Raw genomic sequence first — 11,454 nt, 5'->3', positions numbered from 1 at the left:
TAATATTGGGATCTTACTCTTTCATTACTAGGAATCCTATCACTCTTAGTGGAGTTTTATTTTTATTTTTGTTGCTTTCAATTTTGATAGACTTTTTAGCAGTTCAAAACACAATGTGTACGATTGATTTCTTTTGTTTTGAGACTTTGGATCTTCAAGTTCGCATAATGATTTTCTATCAATGAAATATGATATTATAGCATGTACCTCCATTAAAATTTGGTATTTTTTTTTCTTCTGCGGGTTACAGAAGTAATTCCTGAGAGAGCATTACAAGGTTCCTATTACCATCTAAAAATCCAAAAGATTATCATCCTCTACCAAAGTTATCCTCTACCAAAGTTAAATCTGAATATAAATTTTCAATTGTTTATATTTGTATTTTCTTCCTCTTATGAGAGAGATTATACTGTACTTATATTATGATTCTTATGAATAAATTGTCAAATTTAAAAAAAAAAAAATTCTTTCAATGGGATTTTTTGGTCGATTTGATTTTTTAATAGAATTATATGATATTCCAACATAAAAATCATTTGAAAGTTTGATAATGAATAATGCATGAATTTGGAAAGTGGTTAATGAATGCTTCTACAAATACTAAAATAATAAAATTTCCAGAAGGAGTGGAGTAGAGCAACCCAATTTCAGAATTTAAAGGTACATAGATAACATATTTAATTCATTGTACGTATGTCATGACAAGTTATTATCTCAAAGACATGGTCATCATAGTCAAGGCAATTAGAAGTTATTATCTCATAGACTGGTTAGTGTTGAATTTGAAGAAGCAGCAATAGATTCATAAACGAAGTGTAAATGAGCTCTACGCTGGATATTTATAATGGATAGATTTCTTTTTCTTTTTAGTTGAAACTCCACGTTACAAAATTTCTAATGGGTTAATTTAGGTGGTAAGGAAGATTTATTTAATTTGAGGAGTTTCAGGTTCTCGTCAACAAATTTGATGTGGCGGCATATTTATATCCAATTAACCTATTCAGGATGTGAGTGGGTGTAAAATATGTAATACTTTCTACTAGGTGTGTGGTCAACCTATTTGTCCACCCTTTGTTTAAAAAGTCAAAGTTTTAAATCTTATTATTTATTAATTTTCATTTTGGCCTAATAATGGTAAAAAAACAAGAATCTGACCTTTTAATGCTTTTATAAATTTATTTAATTTTTTTAATTCTAATTTTGTAATTCTATTTCACTTTCAAATATTAATGGCAATTTGTCTAAAAAATAAAATTGGAGATAATGTTGCCTAGGTTGCAGCCAATTAGAAAGAATAATAACTTAAAGAAAGAAAACATGGGAAGTAAGAGTGAAAATGACGGCATTGGAAGATAAAGAAAACAGAGCACAGTATTATTATCGACTCAAAATCAACATTGTGAGGCGTGTTAGCGCCTTCTTATTGTATTACAACCTTGGTATACTGATCAAAACAATAAGCAACTAAATATATATTATCAAACATTTTCTAATGGTTGTTGACCCAGAACTGTTTCTGAAGATAGTTAACCACATTCTTGTCCAATTGGAATGCCTTAGCCAGAACATCAGGGTTAATTGGTGGATTAGATCCAAACACTGCATTCGCAATTGTGATAACTCCTGGATTTTGGCTGCTCAGTCCAGCAATAGCAACTGCATTAGTATTTCCAATGTTGAATTGAAAGTGAATGAGACCAATTGGAAACACAAAAACATCTCCTGCATTTAGAACTTTGGTAATGAGGCGATTGGGGTTTGATGTGACAAAACCCACATACAGGGTGCCTTCCAAGACTACTAGAATCTCTGTGGCACGAGGATGAATGTGTGGTGGGTTTAGGCCTCCGTATGGGGCAAAATCAATACGAGCTATAGATATACCAAGAGTGTTGAGCCCTGGTATTTTATCAACATTTAAAAGAGTTACATTTGATCCAACTTGATTTGATGTATTTCCTGGGATGTTGAGACCCGAAAAAGAGAAATCGTTGGCTGTTGCAAGCATCGGGTCTCTGCAGAACTTTCCATTCACGAACACTGCATGGAAAATTAGGTTGGGAATCAATCTCAGATAATAACCTTGTTCAAATGGATGGAAGCTAATAAATTGCATCACATGTATAGATGAAGCAAAAGTGATACTGAAATAGAACACACAACCCAAAATGTATGGAATAAAAGAGAAAGAAAGAAAAAAAAAAGTTAATCATACCACCATCCTTGGGGTCATTGATGGCAACACAAAAGTCTTGAAGAGGACTAGGGTCGAAGGCAAAGGCAAATGAGGATGACAAAGCCAGTAGGACAAAAGCTACAAGGAAATGAGCTCCTTTGATCATGTTGTAATTAATTAGGCTAAGCTAGGCTGGATGTCTCTAGCTTTTTACTCAGGAAGAGTGCTTGAGCTGAGTGGGGGATGGGAAGTCCTGCGTGGGAAACAAGTGTATTTATAGACGGGGTTTGGAGTCATTGACCTAGTCCTCGTCATCTGCGCGGTATATTAAATTAATGAAGAATTGCTTAAATGGTCTTCAGCAGTTGATTAGTTTTTCCCATTCCATGGATGAAGCATTCTACAACAACTATATGCATTTTTCTTCATGTCTACATACCTTCCTATGCTTACATCAATAAAATTTGGATTGGAACTAGTCCTTCCTTCTTTTCCATGTTTTCGTCTTAGTTAATCAATATAGAGTAATTGCAGAGTAACATGTATCCTACAAGTTATTTGTATGTCAACAATTCTGGAACGAGCAAAGAGTAATTAAAAGAAAATGACTGACATTTTCTTGTTGGCAACCCAGTTGAAGCCTTTGCAGATGCAATTTTAACATCTATTTTAATTGATAATATGGTTTGTAAAAACATATGGGAAGTTAATGCAGTGGCAAGTTTTGTCTTTGGTTGGGACAAAGTCAATGCATGGATTGATTTCTTTACAATTTGGAAAGATTTTTTTTTTCCTTCTAAATATTTTAATTTGGGCATAAATGGTTGATATTTGACTTGATTAATTCATACCATAACTTAAATTTTCATTCAATGAAAAGGTCTATCTATGGTGTGTTCGACTTTATCGCATGGATTACTCAGTACATACTACACAGAGTTGGTCTTTGTTAGTATGATTAAAAATTTTCTATGAGCAGAATGAGAAACAAAAATAAGGAAAGAAATATGAAAAAGAAATTGAAAAAATTGACTAGTTCCAAGCTGATTGTATTATATTTTGGAACTTATAGAAAAAAAAAAGTTTATTTAGAATGGTTCGTCTATGAAATTAAATGAAAAAAAAAAAAAGAATATCATTGTTGCAAGACTAAGAAAAAAAATCCAAAACTAATCAATTCTGAGTTATATACAAGAAAAATGAAAATTAAAGACAAAATGAAAAGATTTCAAAACTTTTAAATAATGTCTCAAAATATTAATGGGATGAAAAATATCACCGTATAAAATGTTGCCATATCTACGTCAGAAATAGCTTTTTGGAACAAATTAAGTTTATCTTATGAGATAACTATTTTACAACTGAAAAAAATGTCATTAATGGAAATATAATGATTAAAATTATTTTTTATTTGAAAATTATTTTGCTTAATTATAGATAAGCGTCTCTAATTGTTTATTCATCACCTACTAATTCTTTTCTATTTTCATTTAAGATCTCTATTTACTGATTAGTAATGTTTTGGACTTAATCCAATTAATTTGAACATTGATCTAAGAATTAAATAAATAAAATTATTATTTTTAAATAAATTCAATATTTTAACATAAAATGACTCGCAATTTAAAATAATCTATATTTTTTTTTATGGTTAACCGATGAATAATTTGGATTTTTATTGAGATAAAATTTGAGATCATAAACTTCAAACAAGATGCGATTTAACATCCATTTCAAGAACAATCAAAGTAATATTTCAATGGGATTTTTGTCAATTTAATTTTTTTAAAAAAAATTAAATTAACTTCCAATATAAAAATTATTTTAAAGGGTGATAATGAATAATCCATTAATTTGGAAAGTGGTTAATGACTGCTTCTACAAATACTAAAATAATAAAATTTGCGGAAGGAGTGGAGTAGTAAAGCAATCCAATTTCAGACATTATAGGTACATATCTAATTAATTATACATATGATGTGACAAGTTATTATGGTCATAGTCAAGGCAATTGGTGTTGGATTTGAAGTTCTTACATTTGAATCTTATTACTACATTTTAAGATGTAGTCTTACCATTGGTGAGATTATGTGATCAGACTATCTATACACTTTTTTTTTTTCTTTCAAAAAAATACATGATTTAAATATCATTATTTATTAATTTTAATTTATATAGTCATTTTAATTTTTTTAAATTTTATTTGACCTTTTTCTTCTAATTTTGTAATTTTATTTCACTTTCAAATATTAATTGCAATTGGACTAAAATAAAATTGGAGATAACGTTGCCCACGTTGCAGCCAATTAGAAAGAATAATTTAGAAAGAGAGCTTAAACAATCTGCAGGATTATTGTGGACTCAACATTAACACTGAGAGGCGTATTAGTGCCTCCTTATTGTGTTACAACATTGGTATACAGAACAAAACAATATGGAAGTTGCTAAATATATATTATCAGCCACTCCCTAATGGTTGTTGATCCAGAACTGTTTCTGAAGATAGTTCACCACATTCTTGTCCAATTGGAATGCCTTGGCAAGCACATCTGGGTTAATTGGTGGAATGGATCCAAACACTGCATTTGCAATTGTGATGACTCCTGGATTTTGGCTGCTCAGTCCAGCAATAGCAACTGCATTAGTATTTCCAATGTTGAACTGAAAGTGAATCAGACCAATCGGAAATACGAAAACATCTCCTGCGTTTAGAACTTTGGTAATGAGACGATTGGGGTTTGATGTAACAAAACCCACATACAGGGTGCCTTCCAGGACTACTAGAATCTCTGTGGCACGAGGATGAATGTGTGGTGGGTTTAGGCCTCCGTATGGCGAAAAGTCAATACGAGCTATGGATATACCAAGAGTGTTGAGTCCTGGAATTTTGTCAACATTTATAAGAGTTACATTTGATCCAACTTGATTTGATGTATTCCCTGGGATGTTGAGACCAGAAAAAGAGAAATCATTTGCGGTTGCAAGCATCGGGTCTCTGCAGAACTTTCCATTCACGAACACTGCATGGAAAATTAAGTTTGTGAATCAATATCAGTTAGTAATCTGTTTAAATGGATGGAAGCTAATAAACTGCATCGCATATATAGATAAAGGAAAAGTGACACTGAAATAGAACACACAATTCAGAATATACGGAATAAAAGAGAAAGAAAGAAAAGAAGTTAATCATACCACCATCCTTGGGGTCATTGATGGCAACACAAAAGTCTTGAAGAGGACTAGGGTCGAAGGCAAAAGCCAAGGAGGAAGACAAAGCCAGAAGGACAAAAGCTACAAGGACATGAATTCCCTTCATGTTTTAATTAATTAGGCTAGCTAGGCTGGATGTCTTTAGCTTTTTACTCTGGAAGACTGCTTGAGCTGAGTGAGGGATGGGAAATCTTGCATGGAAAAGAAGAGTTTTTATAGAAGGGATTTGGAGTCATTGAACTAGTCCTCGTCATCTGCGCCGTACAGTAAATTAATGGATAATTGCTTAATTAGTCTCCAGTGGTTATTCGTTCCTTTTTTTCATGGATGAACCGTTCCACAACAAATATATGCATTTTTTTTTTATGTCTATATGACTTCCAGTGCTTACATCAACACGATTTAGGTTGGAACTAGTCCTTCTTGTCCATGGTTTCGTCTTTGGTTAATTAATGTAGAGTAATTATAGAGTAACATGTATCCTACAAGTTATTAGTATAACAACAATTCTGGAAAGAGTAAAGAGTACTTAAAAGAAAAAGACTAAAATTTTCTTGTTGGCAACCAGTTAAAGGCTTTGTAGATGGAATTTGAACATCTATTTTAGTTGATTTAGAGTCAAATAATGTGCTTTGTATAATTATATTGGGAGTTTTTTTTTTTGTTCCAATAATATCTCTATAACTAATTACATTAAGAAACAGTAGTAGATGTCACAAATAATTATTTATCTATAAAATGACATAAAAATAAATAAATATTTTTTTAAAACAAAACTTTTAGTTACAATATATTATTTTTAGTGTGGTGACTGCAGTGGAAAGTTATGTATTTGGTTGGAACAAAGTCAACGCAGTTGAAAGTTATCTACACCGGATAATGCATGGATTGATTTCTTTATTGGTAAAAATCAATTTGAAAGATCTTTTCTTTTGCTTCTAAATATTTTAATTTGGGCATAAATGGTTCATATTTGACTTGATTAATTAATACCATAACTTAAATTTTCATTCAATGAAAGGGTCCGATTGCAGGCTATTTATGGTGTTTTCGACTTTATTGCATGCTTTACTCGGTACATACTACATAGAGTTGGTATTTGTTAATTTGATTAAAAACTTTGCTATGAACAAAATGAGAAACAAAATTAAGATAATATGAAAAAGAAATTAGAAAACTGACTAGTTCCAAGCCCATCGAATTATATTTTGGAACCCATAGAAGAAGTCTATTTAGAGTTGTTGGAGAATGGTTCGTCTATAAAATTTGAAGAATAAAAAGATAGAGAATAGCATTGATGCCCCCCAAAAAAAAAAATGACGCCAGACTAAGAGAAAAAATAAAATCTAAGACTAAGCATAAGTTGTGCTTATCCATCATTTTACCCAAACTTTTGCACAACTTACTGCACAGCTTGTGCATCAACTTATTCAATATTGATTCATATTTTATTAGTCGTTCCTTTTTTCTAATTGTGTTGCCAAGGCACCTTTATAATCTTTAACTTATTCCAATACATCTTCAGGTACCTTCTTGTCACTTTATTTTTCTTATCTTAGTTGCACTTTAATTATGCAATTTCACTTAAGATTTACTTTTTATTCTTTGCAACTGGAACTAGTTACCCTTTGCCAACTATCAACATCTGTTTGGAATCTGTATACTTTTTGCATTTCTTCTTTCCTTTACACATCTTTGACATTGAGGACAATATCCAAAATAAGTTTGGGGGGTGTACGTAAATTTTGCAAAAATTTATTTTCTCATTTAGTCTAAATGCATTTCATTTCATACTATACATACATTATATATTCATATTATAAATATTTTACATACATACTTGCATACTTCATATAGCAACCATATAAAAAGTTTACATATAGATTTCTTATATTTAGTTAATGCATTTCTCATTTTCAAGAATCATACATTCATAAAATAAAATTTTTGCCAAGTCCTTAGAATAATGAGAGTTATTTAGTAGACTAGTTTGGCATATCTCTAGTTGGGTCTACGGATTGAAAGTTTCTCAGAGATGTAAAGTTTAAAAATATATATACTTGCCTATATCATCTTAGCTTTTAGTCAACTAATCAATTAATTAGAGATTGGTATGCTTAGGGAAAATTTTAGAGTAAGAGGCAGTTAAGTGATGTTTCACTAATCCTAGAACAAGTTTTTTAAACCTTTTGAGGTGAAATATTAGCTTGTACTTAAAAAGAGAGATGATTAGGCATTCTTTAATTAAAACCCTCTCATTTGAACCTTTTTTGCTTTCCTTTCATAAGAATTAACCCTTGCAAACCCCCTTTGAGCTTATATTTACTCCTAATTTTTCTTGGAAATCTCATTTCCTAGCCAATAGACCAAATGCTCCTACCCCTTCCATGAGTACATCTTTTCATAATAATAGGCATATAAAAAAAGATAAAAGTAAAAATAAAGGAAATGCTTATCCTTTTATGAAAAAGTGCTTAGTATAAATGTACCTTTCATTATTGTTATTTAAATTGGAAGAAAACCACCCATGTATTAAAAGAAAATGAGTTTGGGGGAGTTATTTTTAGGGACAATAATCATAAAAGAAAATACAAGACACAAACTTAAAAGTGTCAAAGTAGTCCCTTATCTCTATGCATTTTGTAAGATATGCTAGCACTTGAATACTCTCATTATGTATTTCTCTCCTATTTTACAATATATATGATTATCGCAAGAAAAAAAAAAAGAGTGTACCTTATGTCTTCAAGGTGAAAATATTCTCATGCTTTGCATTTCTTTTGCCCTTTCTTTGTTAGCCTCATTTTAATCCCTGTAGCCCCCATACCATCCTTAAAAGTTCTATGATCTCTCAATTGTACTAGCTACATTAGTGGAGATAGGGTTAGGGAATTTGCTTGTGGGATAGGGAATTTATCCATTCATTCATTATATTTCATCATTCCACATAGAGACACTTTGACTATTAATTGTTCTGGAGTTTCTTTTTGAGCATGACTTTCTCTTTTGATTAATTGGCTTGGGATTCTTAGAAAATAACTTGAGGCTAAGCAGTGAAAGCTTGTATAGATGTTAAATTCTTTGTACTTTGAAGGATGGGTATATGGATTGTCAGTATGGCTAGAGCTAGGTTTAATTGGTCTAGTGAATGATTCTCATAATTCTTGGACAAGACACCCAAAAATTGCATTGTATTTCAAAGTTTGCTTGAGGACAAGCAAATATTCGAGTTTGGAGGTATTTGATACATGCATTTCATGTAGTAATTTAGAATAGATTTCATAGTCATTTTATCCATTTGTTAGTTAGTTTTAGTTAATTTCATTATTTATTTAGTTATTTTTTCATAATTATTAATTTTAGGTTAATTTATAATTTTGTTTTTGTTTTGTAGATAAAATGTGTTTTTGAGGGATTAAAAAGTAACCGTGCAAGTAAAGAGTAAATTCCAAATCCAAAGTGCCAAAAATGAAGGCTAAAAATTAAAGATTCTGAAGGTTACCAAAATCTACATAACATACTGCACAGCCTGTGCGGCTTGTGTATAGAAATTAGAAGAAATTTTGTAAGTTCCCAAAAGTTATACAGGATGGTGCACAGCCTGTGCACCTGCCTATGCAAGAGCCCAGAAAATAGCTGAAACATATCAAGAGTTGCACAAGATATTGCATAACTTGTGCATGTGCTTGTGCACTATCATGGAAGGCAAATTGAGATTCACTAAAAGATGCTCATTCGTATGCACAGCCTGTGCACTTGCTTATGCAGTAGACCGAGAAATTGCAAAGATTCACCAAAACCTGCATAGCTTATGCATCTGCCTATGCAATATCACAGAAAACACTTGGAGCTTGCCAAAATGTGTACAAGGACCTGCATGGCCATGCAAACCAATTTTCACTCATCCACTCCAGACTTGACTCTGCACAAGATGTTGCACAGGCACTGTTTAAGGTATGCACTTCCTCATTAATTGGCTGAAGAAGCAAATCTTCTCACACGTGCACTTCCTCATTAATTGGCTGAAGAATCAAATCTTCTCACACGTGTAATGACCTCACCTCACACTATTTTTAAGCCTTTCTAAGGTTTTTGTCAGGGGGTATAAAAACTTTCTTACATCACTTTTTGCTGTAAGAAGAAAGAAAAAAAGGAAAAGAGAGAAAGGGGAGCCGACACACTCCATTCTTTGTCTGAAGCTTGGATTTTTCTTCATTCTTCACCATTTCTACACTTCTTCTACCGAATTTCTTCAGTTTTAGTTTATTTTCATATTTTATTTCTTCTTTTGTTTAGAATCTCTTGTATTAAGCATGGATAGTGAGTAATACTTTAAGATTTTGGAGTTGGGTATGTAATATTTAAAATATTTTATGGATTTGAACTGGTTAATTTAGATTTTATGATTATTATGAGGTTTTATCTATTTTTGTTTGCTTAATGACATGTTGAGTGTAGGATCTCATTAAGTTTTATTCTCAATCCTTGGTTGAAGCACTGAAAGAAGAAAACCTAGTGATAGATAATTAAGAAATTAGACTTAATTAGCTTAGATCTAGAAATAGACTAAGGATTAAGAAGGCTAATAGATTGATTAAAAAACTTAATAGGTCTTAGTTAATTTTAAACTCTACGAAAGTGAGATTTAATTAATCAAAGCACTCTTTATATCACTCGAAAGGGATTTCAAATTTGAGAGAAACACATAATTTTCATATGTATGGCTAATCAATTAAAATTCTAAAATAGCTTAAATATGAACCTTTAACTCTGAAATCGCCTTTTTACAATTGTTGCTTGATATTTTACTTTGAGAGCTTAGTTTAATCTATTTTCATTAGTTTTCGTCATTAATTTCTCAATTTCTTCATTTAGTCAATTATTGAATTAATCTTCTCTTGAATTGAGTTTTGCATTTTCATTTTTTAAACTTTAGATTCCCAAATGTCTTTTACTTGTTTGATTGAATCACAATTTTAGTCTAGCTCATTTTATATCAAAGATTCAATTTATAACACAACTCTTCGAGAAAACGATATCTTTTTTTATATTACTTGAAAGACTCGTGCACTTATGGTTGGGATACATCAATAACTTGAGATGACTTAATCTAACCTCACATAAAAAAGACAAAATTTATGATAACTCAAACCCATCTAACCCAAACCATTTACCACCTATAAATGAATTATAACTATATTTTTTTTCCTCAAAATGAATTCAATTTTTAATATTGGAATAACCTGGATTGTTATTGAGATAAAATTTGAGCTAAACTCGAATCTTGATTTTGCGATTTAACATCCATTTCCATTTTCAAGAACAATCAAAGTAATCTTTCAATGCCTTTTTCCATCTTGTTCATCATTTTTCTTTTTTTTTTTTTTAAATTTTTTTTACAACAAATGGTAAGTTTCCCAGCAATAATTATCCTCATATTGATTTTTTTATCATTTTCTTTTTTTTTAATAAATTCTCATATTTGTATTCCCTTGAAATATGTATAAAGTTCTATGCTAATATTAGGGCCTTACTCTTCCATTACTAGGAATCCTATCACTCTTAGTGGAGTTTTATTTTTATTTTTGTTTCTTCCAGTTTTGATAGACTTTTTAGCAGTTCAAAACATAGTGTGTGCAAATGATTTCTTTTATTTTGAGACTTTAAAACTTCAAGTTCGAGTAATAATCTTCTATCAATAAAATCTGATAGTGTAGCACGTTCCTCTATTAAAATTTGATATTTTATTTCTTCTGCGGGTTACAGAAGTAATTCGTGAGAGAGCATTGCAAGGTTTCTTTTACCATCTAAAAATCCAAAAGATTATTATCCTCTTCCAAAGTTATATCAAAATATAAGTTTTCAATTGTCTATATTTGTATTTTCTTCCTCTTATGAGAGAGATTATGTTGTACTTATATTATGATTCTTATGAATAAATTGTCAAATTAAAAAAAAAAAATCTTTCAATGGGACTTTTTGGTCGATTTAATTTTTTATTAAAATTATATGATATTCCAATATAAAAATCATTTGAAAGGGTGATAATGAATGATGCATGAATTTGG

At 30.7% G+C, this 11,454-nt stretch overlaps 2 protein-coding genes across 2 annotated transcripts; both read right to left on the bottom strand.

Moving 5' to 3' along the window:
• Positions 1-1,489: 1,489 nt before the first annotated feature.
• LOC131181409 (germin-like protein subfamily 1 member 13) lies at positions 1,490-2,342 on the bottom strand. Its single transcript, XM_058149462.1, has 2 exons — positions 2,216-2,342; positions 1,490-2,082 (listed from the first exon to the last, which is right to left on the bottom strand). Exons 1-2 carry the CDS (start codon positions 2,340-2,342, stop codon positions 1,490-1,492), a joined length of 720 nt encoding a protein of 239 aa, XP_058005445.1.
• Positions 2,343-4,645: 2,303 nt separating this feature from the next.
• On the bottom strand, positions 4,646-5,492 carry LOC131181706 (germin-like protein subfamily 1 member 17). The gene is made up of 2 exons (XM_058150544.1): positions 5,369-5,492; positions 4,646-5,196 (listed from the first exon to the last, which is right to left on the bottom strand). The coding sequence occupies exons 1-2, from the start codon at positions 5,490-5,492 to the stop codon at positions 4,646-4,648; spliced, it is 675 nt and encodes a 224-aa protein (XP_058006527.1).
• Between the last annotated feature and the right edge of the window lie 5,962 nt (positions 5,493-11,454).

The sequence above is a fragment of the Hevea brasiliensis genome, chromosome 7 (assembly GCF_030052815.1).
Source record: "Hevea brasiliensis isolate MT/VB/25A 57/8 chromosome 7, ASM3005281v1, whole genome shotgun sequence".
Lineage (NCBI taxonomy): Eukaryota > Viridiplantae > Streptophyta > Magnoliopsida > Malpighiales > Euphorbiaceae > Hevea > Hevea brasiliensis.
This window is presented reverse-complemented; position numbering and strand designations above follow the sequence as displayed.